We start from the raw sequence: 21,023 nt of genomic DNA, 5'->3' as shown, positions 1-21,023 counted from the left end.
TTAAATGTATTATAATGAATTATTTAAGAAAATATATATTAAGATATTAAACCTTGTAGGTTCTTTTTTCCTGTGTATAAAATCTCATATTATGTATGCGAACCCATGATATATATATCCTCATAACATCAGTAAGACGGTCCTACCTAGAACGGTTTTCCTCAGCGTTTGTCTGCACAAAGGGCAGCTGTGCGAAGATTCGCCATTGGAGAAAACTGTTGATTTTATACTCGAAAAATGTAAGTATCATTAATATAAAAAATTATATTACCCCAGAATGAATTGCATTGCTATCCCACCCCAAAACATACAATAATAACAACGATAAATGCTGACCAATACTTACTTATATTACTTTTTACTGAAAATGATATAATTCAATAAAACAAACAAAATGTAATGTATGTCATATGACATAGCTATGCATGAATACACTCTAGATATGTATATATAGTGAACATATCTACGTTTTCATTCAAACAATTAATTAAAGCATTAATTATATTTTATTTACTGACAACAAATGAGAAATATTAATAAATTAGTAAAAGAATGAATGAAAGTCACCATCACACAATAAACAAATGCATATACAAGTCAACACATGAAACAAAGCTTTATTCAAACTACAATCATGTATGTAGGCTGCAGGCGCTGAACCCCACATCCTTCTGCCATCTCAACACAGCAATTCCCATTCTGCGGCTTTATTCTGATGAATCAGCTGACCGCCAGAGGTGAGCCGTTCCTTCGTGCCTGAGGTTGTTGCGTGATGTGTTGTGCTTCACAATCTGAGGAAATAAGGGCAGGTGGAGTATTCTGTATTCTGTATTCTCTTTTATGAATACAGAGGATTCGTACATACTTTTTCGCTCGCCTACTCTTTTTCCCCTACTATATAGTAGGGAAGTATGCGGTTTCGAACGCAGCCAAAGTTTCTATCATGGATAAACTGTCAGTTTCCTAATTGCAAAAAGACTTTAGATAAAAACCTAAAGCCTTTTTTTTGGCTAGTGACATTATAGCACTCTCTCATTGGCTAATGCATAAACTCTACAGGTCCAGAGGAGAATCAAAGGTAATCAATTAAGGTAAAAGGGGTGGAGCCACCTTAATTCAAAGGTATACAAACAGGCAAAGCCAATTACTGGTGTGTGTTGAGGTGTTTGTGTCAAAGTTTGTTAGGATGGGGTTCCTGATAGTTGTCTTAGTGATTGTTGCATGTGAGCTGCATGATGTCTGGGGAAGTTTGAGGTACAGTCATAGTCCAAGAAGCATGGGGCCAAAATCAGATCCAGCTTCCAGAAGTCCTGCCCTTTCTCCTCAAGGATTCTGGAACCCTTTGCAAGTGGTTTCTCAGTTTCAGAGTCCTTTGGGTCCCAACTTCAAAAGCCTTGCACAGGAGCCTTTTGGCCTTCAGGAGAAGCAGCTGTTGCAGGGTCCAATGAAGCCTTTGGATTGGAAGTATCCCACTGTTCCTGAGGTGCAGAGTGAGTTGGTGGGGAACTTCCCGATGAGGCAACCCGTGACTCCCGGCAGCGTAGCGGTTCAATGCGGCGAGAACCGGGTTCTTGTAGAGGTCCAGCAAGACCTTTTCAGCAATGGTCAGTTGATCCAGCCAACTGGTCTGTCTTTAGGTGGATGTCCAGTTATTGGTCAGGATCCTGAGTCTAGAGTGCTCATCTTTGAGTATGAATTACAGGACTGCAACAGTGTGCTGATGGTAAGAACTCATGAATCTTAATGGGTTATTTTGGTGTGGCAGAAGAGAGCCAAAATCTTTCAAGGAAAGTCAGTTAACTTGGTTGTCATTTGCAATGCCAGGGCAACTAAGACCAAGTTCTATTTAAATGGGTAAATCCTGAATTTTCAAGCACTTGCCTTTTAAATAACCCTTCAAACAACATATGATGTAAACTCACCCACAAATGGTGTGAAAGGAACTTAAGAAACCAGATCAAATCTTGTGCCTTAATAGTGTTACCCAGGAGCAGCCAATGTGCATGTCTCCAAAACATTGACTATCTCTGGCAACACTGGAGCTTCTTAGGGCAGCTGTAGTGATAAGACTTGATTAATTGGTGATTTTGCTCTTCAGGAATTCTTCCATATTACACAGTGCACCTTCTCCCATTCATGGCAATATGAGTGCACGGTCTTGGTATATGTAAAGTCTCTGGGATGACCCTCTTGGTAACCACAATCTTTTTACAGATGAATGAGGATGAACTTGTCTACACCTTCTCTCTTACCTACAACCCTGAGGCGCTTGCAGGTACTCCGATTACCCGGTCTGATGGTGCAATTGTTGGTGTACAATGCCATTATCAAAGGCAAGTGATCTCTGTGACTTTCTGCACTTTCTCGTGAAACTGGGAGGCCATTTGGGTAATTTAATGAACCACAGGCTCCAAAGTGTAAGCAGTGATGCCTTGAGGCCAGCATGGTTCCCTTATGCCTCAACCAAGGCTGGTGAAGAAGTCTTGCTGTTCTCCCTGAAGATCATGATGGGTTGGTACAGGTGTTTTTTCTTTCAATAAAATAAACCTTTACCCTTGCTATTGTGGCTGTGCCTAAAGTGTTTTTTTTTTTGTATAGATGATTGGTCCTATCAGAGGCCTTCATACACCTATTTCCTGGGTGGTGTTATTAACATTGAGGCATCTGTGAAGCAGTACAATCATGTGCCTCTGCGTGTGTTTGTGGACCGCTGTGTGGCCACTCAAGTACCTGATGTGAACTCCCTTCCAAGATTTTCCTTCATTGAGAATCATGGGTAAGGTCATGGCCCTTGATGCGGTAGGACTGTTTAAGTTGCTTTTTGTAACCACAGTCATGGGTAAGGTCTAGTTGCTTGATGCTCTACAGTTGACATTCATGAGTTGCTCTCTGATTTTTGTCGTCAGGTGCTTTGTGGATGCCAAAACTACAGCTTCCAGCTCCCGCTTCATGCCTCGGTCCCAGGTTGACAAGCTCCAGTTCCAGCTGGAGGCGTTTATGTTCCGGGAGGGCAACAGTCCTTCTGTATGTACTATTAATATCATGCGATAATTTGACTTCTCCTCCATCTGCTTTGGTTTTGTAACTTGTTTGTCATGCCTTGCAGATCTACATAACGTGTATTCTGAAGGCAACTATTGCTTCTGCACCCAGTGACGCTCAGCGGAAATCCTGTTCCTTTGCCAATGGGTTTTTTGGGGGGGTTTATTTTAAGTCGACTTTTCTGATGTTGTAGGTTTCATGTCTTTGTCTTTTTGCAGGTGGTCTGCTGCTGATGGAAACGACCAAGTTTGTGCTTGCTGTGACTCAACATGTGGTCCTGATGGTGAATTTGCTGCCTCTCCCTATGGAGGTTTGTAGCTTGTTTTCTTTCTTTTTTCATTTTTTTTTTTTTTTTCAAGTGCTCTAACTTGGCTTTCTTCTCTCTAGGCATTCAGTGGGAAGGCAAGGCCTCACTTGGTCCTGTAATGGTTCAAGGGCAAAAGAGAGGTTCTCAATAAAACTGGCAAACCAATCCATGCTTGCATCTGATTTCTCATTTCACGTCATGTCTGGTTTAACTTTTTTTTTATAATTGGAAGTGCCTCGTTCTGCCAATGTGGTGAAACTGATAGTCCTATTGTACATTTGTAAGTCCCATATAGCCTGGAACCCTTTGGTTGCATTGTTATATGGGACTTGCAAAGGTACAGAAGTTTTTCTCCATAGGGAAATTAAATAAAATAACCTTTTTAAAGGCTGCTAGTGTAAGACCAAGGTTAATTGATATATACTTTTGAAGTCATCAGTTAGTTACTTTGTTTAACTGTAAATTTCCTGGTAAAAATAATTACCCATGATGCTCTTAAGAATTCCAAAAGCGCTCTGCAAGGAACACCTTGTCTAATGAAGCACTGCAGATGTAATGGACTTGGTCTCTCTATCATTCCTGTACTCTGTGTTTGTGCATATTGTGACAATTGTTTGTAATCAGCTTCCACAGGAGTTTGATCACATTAAGCTGTAGTGGTGTACATGAAACTAGTCTATAATTTGTTTGCACTCATGTGCTCGTTAGTTGACGTTATCTTTACAAGCTGTCAGTTTCTTGATTGTAAAATTGTGTATGAATATAGATATCTTAAAGCTCTCTAGTGACTTTCTAGAATTCTCATTTGCTAATGTAGTGGTTGTTCAGTCCTGGTCCAAGGGATCCACTCATCTGCACATTTTAGCTATATTAAGACTGTCAGTCCTAATCTGAATGAAATAAAAATTAGCAAGTGTGAATTTTATTTATTACAAATCTTTTTCAAGCTACATTGTTTGGAATCACATTTCTGTAAATCAGTTTCAATCTGACTGCTATGATTGGGGTTCATGTGATTTATGCAACTCTCTCATGTCACACAAAATGTTATCATCAGATGCTGATTTATGAAACATGCTGAAAGTCGCTGCAGAAACAAGATTGTTGTAAAGTGCTCAATGAGCAGAAAATGACAACATAATGAAGACATGGTTTGAAACCAGTGGAGACGACAGCACGGAATAAAGCTGCTCATACCAGCCTCCTATGGTTCTGTTGTGGCCTAAGAAGATGCAGTAGTCCAGTACGGTGGCTAATACACGTTGTAAATAAGACATCTGCATTGCAGACCCCTATGTTGCAGTTGTTTTTGGCATATGCTTACCAACACAACGTAATTTCCATAGAAATCAATGCAGAAATTACGGAAAGTGAAAGAGCGGCATGGATACACAAATCAGATCTGAATTAGTTGCAATATATAATGTGGACATCAAAAATTTTAGTTCAGATTCCAATCGGTTACACAAATAATCAGGGGCTCGTTCTTCGTACGTTGCTTATTACATCCGAGATCAAATTACACATCTAAGATGATATCATCGTGCTAATCATGATCTGGCTAAATTGGTTCTTCGAACACTTGCCGGATATGATTAGTATAGCTGGATTGAGTTATCTGAGATAATTGCGCGTTCATGCGCTGGGTTAAAAGGGGATATGTATCGATAGTAGAAACATTGATCAGGAATGCTACTATTGGCTGCTCAGCGTGACCAAAGAGCGCGCACAGTTTTTCTCCTCAGCAGAGCAAGAACTAATAGTCGAAGTTAATTTGGAATTTTAATGTTTAATCAAAACGCCAGGGAACACCTCAAAGTCTACAAAAGCCAGGAGAGAGGGCTGGCAAAAAGTAGCAGACAATGTGGCCATGTTAGATGTTTTTATCACTTATTAGCCTATATATTTGTATTTTAATAATTGCATAATTACCTTGTTCATTGTAATGTCAGAGTCACCACACTAGAACATGGGAACAAATAAAAGTGAAGTACAAAAATATTCTACATAATGGTAATTTTTTGTTATATTATAGTCTCTTTTATAAAAGGCACTGTTAAATAAATGGTTGTCTGTTTATAAAAGCAACCAAGAAAAAGGCTGAGAAAAAAGATAAGAAAAGATCTTAGTAGCCTACAATGTAAAATAATTTTTTCTGCATTAAATTAAGGCCGTATAGTCATTTCAACTGTTAAATCTTGAGTAATGATGAATTGCTTTGACTTGTGAAAGTGAAAACTGATAAACTTATGTTAATGTAAAAATATTTTGCCATGAGTTATTGATCACATTTTTCCTGAGTGTAGTTCATTGTAATGACATTGTGTTTTCCTCTTTTGTGCACTTTTACATAATACACCAACACTTGTATCTGTTCCCAAGAAAATGGTGGCTGAAATATGTGCAGTAAGTGGACATTTTCTAACTTTCCAAAGGAAAGAAAGTATAAGACTTTGTAATGTCCATTTGTTTCCATTTCACTGCACAGTGAATAAACCCTCTCAGATAACTGTAATATGGAGGAACTAGCCTACCTGCAAGTGCATAAATAACTTTACTTAATTTATACTTGTATGCTTTATGGCTGCTGTGTGTGTGTGTGTGTGTGTTGTACTGTGTAGTACATGAATGAACCACAAGCAACACCACTTACCAGTTTCGGAAATGTCGTTTTGAATGTATTGCACCAGTGTGTTAGACTATGTTGTAGTGTGTGTGATTATGAGGGCTTGAGTGTCCTGTCTGAGGGCAAAGTTTGGTTTTTCAGCAAGAGTGAATGGTTTTGAGTGTAGAGCTTCATTTTGACTCACTTGATTCATTTGGGGAATTGGGTGAGACGTTATGGATTTGTGTTTACAGTTTTGAGAATACGAGACATAGTTTCAAGAAATGTGTTTAAGCAATCGAGATAAACTGTAATACACTAGCAACAATACACTATGTCTACCAAAACACTGCAAACACGTCTCAAAATCAAATATTTTTTTCAAAACACTTACACATGTTCTTGTCCAACAGGAAGATTTAGTCAATCATATCACAATGTCATAAAAACACTAACATCAGATGGAATTACAGAAACTGCATTATTTGACATGTGTCAGGTCTGCCCATATACACATGTATATCGTATGGTCATGAACCTCAACACCTGAGTGTGTTTCCTAGATGGGAATCAGCTGTGATTTATATATTTGCATAATTCAATCAGCTGTTTCTCAGTAACAATAGAATAAAATACAAGGGATATATGTGTGTTTTAGTTCACAGTATAAGCAGCGGTTCACCTTGACTTTAGCCTGTAAGGTTAGGTGTAGAACATGGTGTTCTCTGTTCTGACATACAGTGTTAAAGCATTGGTAAATTTGGCAGTAAAAATCCATTGTTTTGGTCTTGTTTGAGCTTGTGTGTAAAAGAAGTTCAAGCATTTTAAATTTGTGTTAATTGAATGCATTTTGTGTTAAAGCAACAAGAAATGTGTTAATAGTATAGCTTACACAGGCAGATGTAGTGCTAACTGTGTTAAGAGTTTTGGAAAATTGTTAAAAGTATTGAAAAATCTGTCATAGCAATCGTAAAAAACTGTAATACACATATTGAATCATTTTTATTCCACTCCGCTGAGAGATTAAAAAAATATTTTACACACAGCACGTCGTCATTCTCTCATCCGATTAAACGAACCGGGACAATCTTATTATCAACGTGTAAAACTAGAGGACGTCCTGTGGAGAGAGGGTAGATAAATTATTCTTTCCCTAATCCGTTGATAATTTATGCAATAACTGCAATTCATCAATTTGTCACATGACCTCAAAGGACCTTAATGTGAATATTCACACTTCTACAGCTCTGGAAGTCCGTGATTTATGATGAACTCAAAGGAGAATATTTTGCTCAGGAGATGCACTCATGTTTCATGTACACTGGGAAAAACATTGGAATATAGATTGTTCATTTTCAATCAGAAATTGCTAAATTTAGCCTATACACACAATCCTCGGAGGCTTCTCAAGTAAAGTTCACTTTGTTTCAAGTAAATATTACTCACACTTTGTTAGTAAAATTGTCTAAATTTAACGCTGTAATTTTTTTAATTTATATTTAAATTGTAAAAAAGTAACGCTTATAAAAAAAATACTATAATTTGAATGTTAATTATCTTATTTAAATAAGCAATAAGTAGTTTACTTGAAGTATTTTTTAACATTGCTACAATTCACCTGCGAAATATTAATACTGATAATGTGTTCAATAAAAATATCTGAACATTTGACAAAAAAAATAAAAAAATAATGCAATGATAAAGATTTATAAATGTATTAACTTTGACATAGATTTCACAGCATCACACAGCGGTTTTTATTTAATTTATTGCTATAATGGTCCCTTTCAGTTATGAAAACCTTATTTCTGAATGTTCTCGGAACGTCCAGTTATTTAAATATTATAAAAAAATAAAAAATAAATCTTGGTTATGCAAATGTTAAGGAAACATTACTTTTAAATGTTCTCTGAAAATTCCAAAACAAGTAACATTTCAAAAAATGTCCAACTTCAGTGATTCAGTTTAAAAATGTTACAAAATATATATTTTACATTTTTTATAAAAATGTTGTGCTAACATTTTGAGAACATTATTAAAGAGCAGATAACTTGTATTAACATGACTCTCATAACATTGAGAAGCTGGAATGATTTGAGCTGCCCGTTTTCTTGAGCAAACCTGTGTGTGTACGACCTTATCACAATGACATCTCCAAATAAACACTGACAGGCCTTTAGAGAACGCTAAACTAAAGCAAGCCCTGATTCAATCAGACGGCCCACGTTTGAGCCAGAAGAGAGATCCAATCAATATTTATCCCTTAAATATTAATGTTGTTCAGAGTCAGAAACATGATGCAGTGACGAGAGCTCACGCAGGAGCGAGTAGACCCGGGTTGGGTAAGGTCAAGATCAGGTTGGCTGAGGTTTCTGCTAATTAGCTCAAACAATGTGTTTGGAGAAGCGGCAGAACACAGTTTGGCTTTCCCGGGAACACTGAGAGTGCCCAGAGAACAGACTGAGAGCGGTCATGAAATATGAAGACATTACAACACAGCCGTCCTGGATTTCACATGCAGTCTCACAATCAGACGATCATCAGTGAGATCAAATACAGTTCAGTTTGAAGCTTCGTTCTTTAATCGGCTTTAATACAAACGATGCCGAACTACACACTGAAACATGTGCTGTAAAATAAATGGTTGTTTCAACTGAAAGTGTTCATGGTGCCTTGAAATGTTATACATAGAGTCAACTAAACCCTCTGGTGCTCGTCATCCATTTCTGACTGAAAGATTTTACCTTTTGTTTTTAGACTTCATCGGAATGGTACGAAAGTTTTGGCTCTTGAACACACACACACACACAAATGCAAACATATTGTTCATAAAACACATTTACATTTATGCATTTAGCAGATGCTTTTATCCAAAGCGACTCACAAAATAGGAACAAAAGCAATTCGTCAAAGAGCCAAGAATATTTGTAATTCGTAAGTGTAATTGTAGATTTAAAAATCTTCCTTTCCCCTGTTGTTTGATTTCATGGAAACAGACACCAGTGATTTTGCCAAGAGATCTCTTATTTATTTATTTAATATAAGACATAGGAGGAAGAGACAAACGAAGGTCTTGATTCAGCTTCTCAGTCATCTTCTCCGCCTTTCAGACAAAAGGGCTTGGTTTTATACTACTGATCAACATCTCTCTGCCATAGACAAAAACTATCAGTTATTGTATATGCTGACCAGAAAAACTGCATTATCAGAGAAACACATGATGCCCATTGTAATGTGACTAAAACAATGCATTACCAGAGAAACATGTGGTTCCCATTAACATATGAATGTATCACCTTATGCTATGCTCGGTTAAAACCCTGGACATACATTTCAGTCTCTAACTCCAACTGTCACGATCCACACACACAAGAAATAGGGAGAAGATCCAATAGCAGTAAGTATTTTAATGGGGCATTCCATAATCGTAATCCAGTCCAAGCAGGGGTCAAAACCAAGGTAGCAATCAGACATAAACAGGAACAAAACAACTGGCAATAACAGACCTCAGAAGTGGCGTGATAAATACAAGAACTCCGTGACACATACTAAAACAGACAGGGTATATATACACAGGGGAGAGACAATGATAATGGGGAATTGGCTGGGTGCAATGATCAGCGATGGGAAACAGCTGAGTGCAATGATAACAAGGATTGTGGGGAATGTAGTTCACAAAGTGAAATGACACCGTGAGGAAGGAGGACATCTAGTGGTGACCCAGGGAACACAAACCAGACACTGTGACATAACCTCCCCTCTACGGAGCGGCTACCAGACGCTCCAAGACGTGACAGACAAAACAAGAGTCCAGGCGTGAGGTGGAGTGGTGGAGGATCAGGGGGAGTGGTGGAGGATCAGGGGGAGGGATGGGGGGCCAGGTCCATGGAGGAAAACGGGGACAGGGAGTGACAGTTCATCTGGCGGCCAGAGCGGAGACGACAGTCCATCGGGCGGCCAGGGCGAAACAGACTTTCCGTCGAGTGGCCAGGGCGGAGCAGGTCGTGCAGGCGGCCAGGGCTGAGACGACAATCCATCGGGCGGCCAGGGCGGAGACTCTCCCTCGGGCGACCAGGGCGGAGACGACAGTCCATCGGGCGGCCAGGGCTCAGGAACAGACACACCGGCTCAGGAACAGACACCACCGGCTCAGGAACAGACACCACCGGCTCAGGAACAGACACCACCGGCTCAGGAACAGACACCACCGGCTCAGGAACAGACACCACCGGCTCAGGAACAGACACCACCGGCTCAGGAACAGACACCACCGGCTCAGGCTCAGGAACTGGAACAGACACCCCCGGCTCCGGAACTGGAACAGACACCACCGGCTCCGGCTCCGGAACAGACACCACCGGCTCCGGCTCCCGAACTGGAACAGACACCACCGGCTCCGGCTCCGGCTCCGGCTCCGGCTCCGGCTCCGGCACTGGAACAGACACCACCGGCTCCGGCTCCGGCTCCGGCTCCGGCACTGGAACAGACACCACTGGCTCAGGAACAGGCACCGGCTCAAGTGTGTGCGCAGCCCACACACACCACATGGCTGTGGCCATAATGGCCAGAGTCGCGGTCACTGAGGGCTCAAGCGGCGCATACATGGCGTGAACAGTCTCTGGCTGGGCAGACGTGACGTGAACAATCTCTGACTGGGCAGACGTGACGTGAACAATCTCTGGCTGGGCAGACGTGACGTGAACAATCTCTGGCTGGGCAGACGTGACATGAACAGGCTCGGCGGCCATCTTGTCAGAAGACACAGGCTCGGCAGGCTTGCTGTGTCTCCTCCACGCATGCAGTACCGCCACTGCATAGAAGAGGAACACGGCCCTCCTGGCCATGGCAGGACTGATGGTGGGCGACTCCGAGACGATCTCAGGGATGACAGCGGGCTGCTCGGAGGGGACGGCCTCCGGACCACCGGACTCGAGACCACCGAACACAGGACCACCGGAACTGGGACCACCGGACTCGGGACCACCGGACTCGGGACCTGCGGGACAACAGCGAGCTGCACGGGGACCTCCAGGACCGCAGCGGGCTGCACGGGACCTCTGGGACCACCTCCGGGTCCTTTGGACGGTTGGAGGTCTTCCTCCTCCTCCGCCGTCTCTGATGGCGAGGAGCAGGCTCCGGGTCGGGCAGGAACCACGGTGAAGAGGGCTCAGGGTCGATCATCACCGGCTCAGGGTCGATGAGAGACCGAGGCGGAGAGTGGTGCTGGATGTCGCCTCTAGAACCTCCTCTTCTGTGGCCACCACGGGTACCAGAAAATCTGGCCAGACGGGTTCCCTCAAAAGATGGTTCCCTCCTGATGGACGAGGGATTTGGCCATCTTGATCTCCTCCGTCTGCTGGGCCCATAGCGCGAAACACTGGAAGATGTTCATTCGTGGAGGTGTTTCCTTGGGTCCTGAATTCCTCCTCTCGATGGTCGGAGAGGAGCCACAAACATTCTTACCGCTGGATCTTGACATGACGGAGTTCTTCTGTCACGATCCACACACAAGAAATAGGGAGAAGATCCAATAGCAGTAAGTATTTTAATGGGGCATTCCATAATCGTAATCCAGTCCAAGCAGGGGTCAAAACCAAGGTAGCAATCAGACATAAACAGGAACAAAACAACTGGCAATAACAGACCTCAGAAGTGGCGTGATAAATACAAGAACTCCGTGACACATACTAAAACAGACAGGGTATATATACACAGGGGAGAGACAATGATAATGGGGAATTGGCTGGGTGCAATGATCAGCGATGGGAAACAGCTGAGTGCAATGATAACAAGGATTGTGGGGAATGTAGTTCACAAAGTGAAATGACACCGTGAGGAAGGAGGACATCTAGTGGTGACCCAGGGAACACAAACCAGACACTGTGACACCAACACACTCAAAGTCTCCCAAAGTCTCTCTCTCCCACATCTTCACAAAATACAATGATTACAAATGATTATGAATGTATATAAAACATATAAAACAGATACATAATACTACTGATTATATTACTATATATTATAGTATTAGTATTAATACTAATATTGATAAAAAGTAATAATAATACTAAAAACAATATTAAATGATGAGATTTGAGTCTTCAGTTGCACTCTTGCATTGGTGATTTTAAATGGCATTTAGACAGAAATATGGATATTAATCAATCTAGTTTTAACAACTTCTATTTTATAAATTGTAAATACGCGTTTCCTAGTTGTAAATTGGACATGAATGCCCTCTTAAGTCGTATTTAAAGGGCCATAATCTTTAAGCGTGCCAGTGGGGAGAATGATTTCTGCTGTGACTTATTATTTATCAGTTTTTTCACAACAACATCGCCTTGTTTTGTCATTAAAGTGATGCATATTTACATATACGGATAATCATTTGAAGCATTTTATATGATTTATGCACAGCAAAAATAGCCTGCATTTGAGAAAATTCCAGAATCACCAGCAAGCCGACTATCTATAGATAGTGCAGTGATTGTTTATATGTTTTGTCAAGGAATGGGACGCTAAATATCCTTTTGGCTTTACAGTTTTTTTCAATCGCTAACAAGCGCTTGCCCATACTTCGGATACTTTTTCTAAACTCTTAACACAGACTCACACCTACAAAACACAATTGGCCAAATGGATAATTTTCTTCTCAAAAAACACATTTTGTTAAATATATACTAACTCTTCATTTCAAAATAGAACACATCTTTCTCTGCACACACTAACTTCACCAAAACACTGGAAATCTGACTCAAAATGAAATTATTCTGTCAAAGAATAACACTTGTTTTCACTTCACAAGGTGCATGCAGTCAATCAAAGTACTCCAGGTTTCAAAATACTGGCTATTGTTGACATTACAAAAACTGCATAGACTTTTATGTTTCAGTTTTACAGGTATTTGCATGCAAAACATGCAATCCACCGTTTTTACACAAAATGTCTTTGTTGGGAACTGTATGTCCACATGTACAGTAATGTTCACATTCAAAAGCATTCCAGTAAAAAGCAAATCAGTTTTGTTTTCCTTTACTGTTTACTACAGGAGGTACAGTAGAAACACGGTATGATAGAACAGAAAAAGTTTTACAGTATTGCTTACAGTGAACAAAATATCCATGAAACACACAAGAGCATTCTGAACAAAAAAACCCCAGCAAAAAGCCCAGATAATAAGGGGGGGGGGGGGGGGGGGGAGGCACTCTTTCACCAGCCTCTCTTAGTGAAAGACCATGGTTGAATACATGGTCAATGATAGTGGCACGAATTTCATCACTGACTACTGTTCTTGCAACCCTTGGAATGCCACCACCACGCATTCTTACACCTCTACCTTGCCCTCTCCTTGGGCCTGCTCTTCTCCCTGGCCCTGCTCCTCTCACTTCCAAAAACATCACTCCTCAAAGTCCTCCTTTTACTGTATAAGTGTCAATGTAATAGAAGTGTAAATTATTCAATTATTTGTTTATTATCAGCTGAGATATATTGTTTTTGAACTGATATCATTGCAGAAGCAGAGGTTTTTATACTGTATGGTTTGGAATATTGTTTTTGCTATTGTGGGATGTTGTGTGTTAACATTTGTAAATACTACAAAAACAATCCATAATTTTGTTGGGAGGTATAGCTGGTCTGTTAAGAAAATGTAAGCATTGTGTGTTCACTGACTGCATATTGTGTGAAAACGACATGAAATGTGTGAATGGTATGGCCACAAAAGGCCGATGCTGTGCTAATTGAGTTTTGAAAATGTGACAACTGGTTGGACAAACGCTTGTTAGCGACTGAAAAAAACTGTAATAAGATTTCCTCAACTAGATGTACCGCATCGCGGTACAAAATATGACCGCCGCTCAGGCCTGCACTGGCTTTCCACAAAAATAAATGACGTGGAGTAATTTGGCTGTATTGCGTGTTTATGTATATACCTAAAAAAAGTAATAGTATGTGCATGTCTGTCTGTGTGTGTGTGTGTGTGTGTGTGTGTGTGTGTGTGTGTGTGTGTGTGTGTGTGTGTGTGTGTGTGTGTGTGTGTGCACACATGCACACACCCCCGGGGACCAAACGAAATTTTTCCGTAGAAGTCTAGTGGGGCTACATGCCCACCAAATTTCATGTTCCCCGGTGCTTCGGTGTCCCTGGTATCGTTGACGAAAAATTTACGGGGGCCCCAGCGCGGGGGGGGAAGTGGCCCCCGCGGACCAAACGAAATTTTTCCGTAAAAGTCTAGTAGACCAACATACCATAAAAATGTCTTCATCCTCGGTGCCACGGTTCAGGTAGTTATTTAGGAAAAACTGCATTTTTTGGGGTTTGGGGGGGCCCAGCGCGGGGGGGGAGTGGCCCCCGGGGACCAAACGAAATTTTTCCTTAGAAGTCTAGTGGGGCTACATGCCCACCAAATTTCATGTTCCCCGGTGTTTCGGTGTCCCTGGTATCGTTGACGAAAAATTTAAGGGGGCCCCAGCGCGGGGGGGGGAAGTGGCCCCCGGGGACCAAACGAAATTTTTCCGTAAAAGTCTAGTAGACCAACATACCATAAAAATTTCCTCATCCTCGGTGCCACGGTTCAGGTAGTTATTTAGGAAAAACTGCATTTTTTGGGGTTTGGGGGGGCCCAGCGCGGGGGGGGAGTGGCCCCAGGGGACCAAACGAAATTTTTCCTTCGAAGTCTAGTGGGGCTACATGCCCACCAAATTTCATGTTCCCCGGTGTTTCGGTGTCCCTGGTATCGTTGACGAAAAATTTAAGGGGGCCCCAGCGCGGGGGGGAAGTGGCCCCCGGGGACCAAACGAAATTTTTCCGTAAAAGTCTAGTACAGCCTTTCTCAAAGTGGGTGCTACGTAAATAAAAAATTACGTAGGCTAAAAAATAAAAAATAAAAAAAAATCGGACATTTCATATATAAATATATTTGAATTTACTTAAATACATTCTTCTTCTTTTTAACCCTTTCGCACGTACGCTCACACCGGTGTGATCAGTCTAGGCTGGTCCCTGGAGCACCGGTGTGATTAGAACGGTCAGTGCATGACGTGATCAACTGCTAAATTCAAATGTGCTTCCGCGCGTTGGCTGGAGCTGAGCTGTCATAGGCTATATCACAACTTTTCAGTGTTTTCATCCACATAATGTTTGTTTTAGGTTTCAGACATAAGTACTAAAAAAAACAATACATTTAGAGTTTGTAAAATACACACTGATGTCAAAGGAAGAGGCAATAATAATCCTTTCCATTATAATTAGTTTTATTCATATCAGATACACATTGTGTAAGTAACTTTAAGTTTACTCTATTCTTCTCCCAGTTCACCTGCCACTTACTTTTATGTATTTCGGGAGAAGTGGATGAATTCACTTGTTGTAAATCCAACAGATCCGATTCTCTGAACTGCGTCTGCGGCACAAACTAACATGGCGGCGCCCATCGCGCGTACAGCTCAACTAAAGGCCAATTTATACTTCTGCGTCGGGTTCGCGTAGAAGGTACGGCGTAGCATACGCATTGACGTGTACCATACGTCGTACCCTTCGCCGTACCCTGACACGCACCTCCTCAAAAATGTAACTACGCGTCGCGGCGACGCGGACCGCAAGATCTGTGATTGGTCGGCTGGATAGCATCGCGTTTCCTCCTACGCATTTCCGGAATGATCTTCTGCACTCTGCAGCGCCCGCCCGCCATTTTTAAATTCCGAAGATCAGTGAAGAGCCATGGAAATAAACCAAGTGACCGAGAGATTGCTTGAAGAAGTGCGGAAATACAGCCATCTGTATGACTCCTTCAGTCGCCATTGCTCGTAGAAACCTAAACTCAAAACAGCCGCGAGGAATGTAAACACAGTGGAACATTAAAACCCACCCGCGCCAACTAGCGTTTCGGCGGTGTAACTGCAGAGCAACACAGACATTCGCAGAAGTATAAATGCTCACGACGGCGTCGCCTACGTGCGTAGCCTACGACGTACACTACGGCGTACACTCGACGCAGAAGTATAAATTGGCCTTAACGCGATCGTTATAATTGTGTTCAAAAAACAAAACACTTCCACTTGCATATATTTGACAATCGGAATATCAGATACTTCATGCCATATCTAACAAATTTGTGAATATTTTGAATAAAAAAGGAAAAATGACATAAAAGCAGATCATCATTCATTCAGCTCTGTTGTTGCTGCGGTGTCTCACGTGACAAGCAATGACGCGTCACCACGGAAACCATAAAGTGACACATTCTAAATAACGGTCACCTTGAAAAACTCACGCTGGGGGGTCAGCCAGAATATTTTAAATTTACGTGTGAAAGGGTTAAACATTATGATCGGATTAATAAAATTGTAAATTCATTTTAGATAAATATATATATAAAATTTCCATTTACATTTGGGTTATGCAGTGTTTTTAAATTATATTTTACACTGGGGTGCCTTGAGATTTTATGCACTTTTGAAAGGTGCCCTGACTGAAAAAAGTTTGAGAAAGGCTGGTCTAGTAGACCAACATACCATAAAAATGTCTTCATCCTCGGTGCCACGGTTCAGGTAGTTATTTAGGAAAAACTGCATTTTTGGGGGTTTGGGGGGGCCCAGCGCGGGGGGGGAGTGGCCCCCGGGGACCAAACGAAATTTTTCCTTAGAAGTGTAGTGGGGCTACATGCCCACCAAATTTCATGTTCCCCGGTGCTTCGGTGTCCCTGGTATCGTTGACGAAAAATTCAGTAAGGTGACGAAAAAAAAACAAAAAAAAAACTTTGACAATCCCTATATGACCGCTTTCGCTAGCTACGCTAGCGGCGGTCATAATAAATAGGCAGGAATAAACCTGGTGGTGAACCATGATTCCTGTTCTTCCCGATAACAAAGCACTTGAACGCGACGAACTCGTAATCACGACTTCAGAAGAGGGAAGTAGGACATTTCAGCATTTCTATAAAGACATTATAAATAAGTGGTGGTTATTTTTAAATAGCCACATAGTAAAAAAATATTGTTGCAATTAGTTATCTCAACTTAAAAATGTAAGTGTGAATAACTTTCCCGGATTAAACTGGCGAAAAATCAAACATCCAAATTGTTACTTAATACAACATCACATTTTAACCAGACGAGTGCTGCTCATCTTTATTTATTTTTTATTTCAATGAAGTGAATGTAGCCTACTAGTTCGATAATGTTTTATTTATTTAATATTTTGTATTTCTAGGGGATTTTATGGTAGTAAATTATATTTATGCAGTAGTTATAATCCATTTTGAGCATGGACCTGTCTGACCTAAAAATGACATTTCCTTTATTATAAGTTTGGTGTCTTTTTAAAGAGATTATTGCTGAAGTCAAAAGTTTTTAAAAAGTGAACTTTAAAAAAAAACTTCTATAATTTTTTACATTTATTGTTATGAAAAATGCACAAATTCTATTGACATTTTTTATATGAAACATGTTTCCAAAACATGTTTTACTCTAAAACTGCGAGAAAATCAAAGCCATACATCTAAACAAGTTTTGTTCCAAAACTGAGTTTGATATCTAAAAAAAATTAGCTTTCAGGAAGATTTTGTGTAGTGCAGTAATTATTAAAATAATTTCCCATTAATTTCCAATTCAAATTATTTTTAACCGCGAACAATACAAGTGTGATTTTTTTCAGGACCATTTAACCTTTTTCAAATCATGTCCATAATTTGTGTGTGTGTTTGTGTGTGTGTGTGTGTGTGTGTGTGTGTGTGTGTGTGTGTGTGTGTGTGTGTGTGTGTGTGTGTGTGTGTGTGTGTGTGTGTGTGTGTGTGTGTGTGTCGTCGAATATGACTAAATGAGAAAACAGTAAGTGTCTTGTCTAGTTTGCTTCCTCTCACAGTGCCATATGGGATTATTCTCAGCATCCTCAGGGAAATCAGCAGAGAAACAGGAGTGACTTTGACGTAATTTCATAAGTGAACGTTCCCCTTCAGTACACACACACGACCACTGAACAGGTTGGGATGAGATGTACGGAACATCATGATGTCAAGGTGATGCAATCAAAACTTCTGGAAGTTCAAAACTACCATTACTACAGAATTGGTTTGCATTGGCTGTCACAACGTTCAGAGAAAGCATTGAGTGTGTGACTGAACGTTTGGACAGTGTGCATGCCAAATACAAGAATGTAAACTGGACATAATAAGGTTCCAACAAACTAAAATAGAATGTTTGAAAGCACTTTAGAACACAAATGTGATTCCAGGGCTTGAAGTGAAGGTGACTCGCCTCTGAGAAGAGCGCTGGTCAGATCCGGTTCAATAAATAATCCCTGTCACTGGGGATCAGGGCTCCGGCCGGCTGAATGTGGAGCTGTAACATGCCATGGAAACATGCTCTCGTTTGTTGCAGTCAGCACTATGTACAGTAGCGGCTCTGAGCTGCGAACACTAAATGGGAAGTGAAAGGTGAGGTCATGGACGACTGCGCGAGAACCAAAGCAGAACCAGCCCATAATGAGGAATGATCTGAACACCAAACACAGATGATGGACGCTCAATTAAAAGCAGGAGATTTAAGATCAGTTGATGTGCTCATGATATTAGACCATCACTTTTCATGAGAATCTTCTGGTAAATGCACTAGTTTCAAGGCTTGAGAATTCTCATGATAAAGTGCAATATTACCTTACATTTTATTTGATAAGGAAGGTCTGTTGCTGCTAAAACAACGCAGGAAAAAAAACTATAATTATTAAATAAATGTTTTTCTCCACTATACATTTACATTGGCCACAATGGCACCCTTTTATTAAATACTTTTTGCGACCTTTTATTTATTTATTTTTGCCGAGATGGCAGCTCTGATTGGACAGCTCCTATAATGCCTGATGAGTTTGGAGATCAGAGATCATTCCTCCAGATCCATGTTGATTCCCTCTCCTCTTCAGTCTTCTATAGGCTTCAGGTCAGGAACTGGGATGCTCATGGCAGAAGCTTCATTTTCAGTCCCATTTTTGTGTTGATTTTGGATCATTGTCCTGATGGAAGATCCGAGATTTTTGAATCTGTTGGTATTTGCTAGAATCCATGATGCCGTCTGAACAAAGTCCTGGACCTCCAGCAGAAAAACAGGCCCACACCATTAAAGATCCAGCTGTGTATTTAGCCATATATGGGGGAATTTATATCCCACATCTGGAGGGTTTGCTGCCAAAAAGCTCTTCTTTTAGTTTGCTTTCACACCTGCCTCATTTAGTTAACTTGAATCGCACTAGAGTTCGTTTTCCCCATTGGAGCGGTTCGTTTGGGCAGGTGTGAATGCGGCAATCGCACTCGGGAGCGCACCAAAAGCGGACCAAACAAGCGTACGGTACGCTTTGAAAGGAACTCTGGAGCGGTTCGTTTGTGGTGAGAACGTGATCCGACCTCGAACAGAACCAACTGCCAAAGAACTGCGCATTTTTGGACTAAACCAGTTTCCGTAGTAAGACGATCAGCGCTGTGCATTATGGGATGAGGAGAAATGTTTGTTGACAGTTTGCACTTTAAGCATGGCAGCTCGCGGACACACCTGGAGTTGTGAGGAGGTGCGGAGCCTCATAGAAATTATTAACGTTATTTTCGAGCAGCATCCTCGATTCATTCTCAATATTATTGTTTGTCTAAAGTGGTGTAATAATAATAATTATTATTATTATTGACATGGCTGTCAGCAGCCATGTCACCCTGTAGCCCAAGACTGGTTGCCCACTGAAGCTAAGCAGGGCTGAGCCTGGTTAGTACCTGGATGGGAGACCTCCTGAGAAAACCAGGTTGCTGCTGGAAGAGGTGTTAGTGAGGCCAGCAGGGGGCGCTCACCCTGTGGTCTGTGTGGGTTCTAACGCCCCAGTATAGTGATGGGGACACTATACTGTCAAAGAGCACCGTCCTTCGGATGAGACGTAAAACCGAGGTCCTGACTCTCTGTGGTCATTAAAAATCCCATGGTGTCCTTCGAAAGAGTAGGGGTTTAACCCCGGCATCCTGGCCAAATTTGCCCAGTGGCCTCTGTCCATCATGGCCTCCTAATCATCCTCATATACTGATTGGCTTCATCACTGTCTCCTCTCCACCAGTAAGCTGGTGTGTGGTGGGCGTTCTGGCGCAATATGGCTGCCGTCGCATCATCCAAGTGGATGCTGCACATTGGTGGTGGTTGAGGAGATCCCCCTTCTATGTAAAGCGCTTTGAGTGCCGAGAAAAGCGCTATATAAATGTAATGAATTATTATTAAAGTGGTGTAGACAAACTATATAATAAAGTATGACCAAGGATACAATCAGCCACGCAGTCATCTGCCGGATTTTCCTCCTCTTTGTTTACTTCCAGGAGTTCTGTTGGAATTTTCCCACACGTTAATTCTGACCAATCGAAGTGCAGTTATGGAAATGCGTTCAAGACACATCTGGCCAACGAGTGATGTGGATGTTGTCACGTGACTGCGTCACTTTCATCAACTCATAAACTGATTCGGACCAGAGCGATCAGTGTGGTGTGAAAAGGAACCAAAACGCCTGGAAAATGCTACAAAGTATAATTTTTCGCCCTTGGTCCGAACCAAATGAACCGAAATACAGATGTGAAAGCACCCTCAGTTTCATCTGAATGTTCTGGAGTTTGTGGAGGAGCGAGGAGGATTTCTCCTGAAACCCTCCCGAATAACATGTGCTGATGTAGAAGTTGTTTGATATAGACTCAAGACTCACTAATATCTGCAATTCTCCATCTGTGATCATTGGAGTCTTCAGCCATTAAGACGATATACGTTTTCTTCAGGCAGATTCAGAACATCTTTAGTTGATCAGATCTTCTTAATTATTGTCACTTGAGGAAACAGGGATTTTTCAATGGTTTAGATATTTTCTTTCAGACACTTTCTATTTTGTGAAGCTTTTTCCGCACATCAGAACTATATTCTGTGGTTTTACTTTTATTGTTTAGGATGTTTGTAGGATGTTTTTATTGTTTTATTTATTGTGAAGGATGATTAAGGGAATTTGGCCTTTGTGTTTCCTCATATTTATAGTTCTGTGAAACAAGAAGTCATGGCTAGACCATTTTATGTT

General features: G+C 41.3%; 1 protein-coding gene across 1 annotated transcript; it reads left to right on the top strand.

Annotated features, from left to right (window-relative positions):
* Window positions 1–1,167: 1,167 nt before the first annotated feature.
* LOC309479787 (zona pellucida sperm-binding protein 3-like) lies at window positions 1,168–3,516 on the top strand. The gene is made up of 8 exons (XM_082143973.1): window positions 1,168–1,723; window positions 2,215–2,333; window positions 2,408–2,511; window positions 2,599–2,776; window positions 2,907–3,024; window positions 3,107–3,189; window positions 3,261–3,352; window positions 3,430–3,516. Exons 1-8 carry the CDS (start codon window positions 1,187–1,189, stop codon window positions 3,498–3,500), a joined length of 1,302 nt encoding a protein of 433 aa, XP_082000099.1. The 5' UTR covers window positions 1,168–1,186; the 3' UTR covers window positions 3,501–3,516.
* Window positions 3,517–21,023: the final 17,507 nt, after the last annotated feature.

The sequence above is a fragment of the Leuciscus leuciscus genome (assembly GCF_965113295.1).
Source record: "Leuciscus leuciscus genome assembly, chromosome: 17".
Lineage (NCBI taxonomy): Eukaryota > Metazoa > Chordata > Actinopteri > Cypriniformes > Leuciscidae > Leuciscus > Leuciscus leuciscus.
The sequence above is the reverse complement of the archived record's forward strand: the minus strand, read 5'-3'. Positions and strand labels throughout refer to the sequence as shown.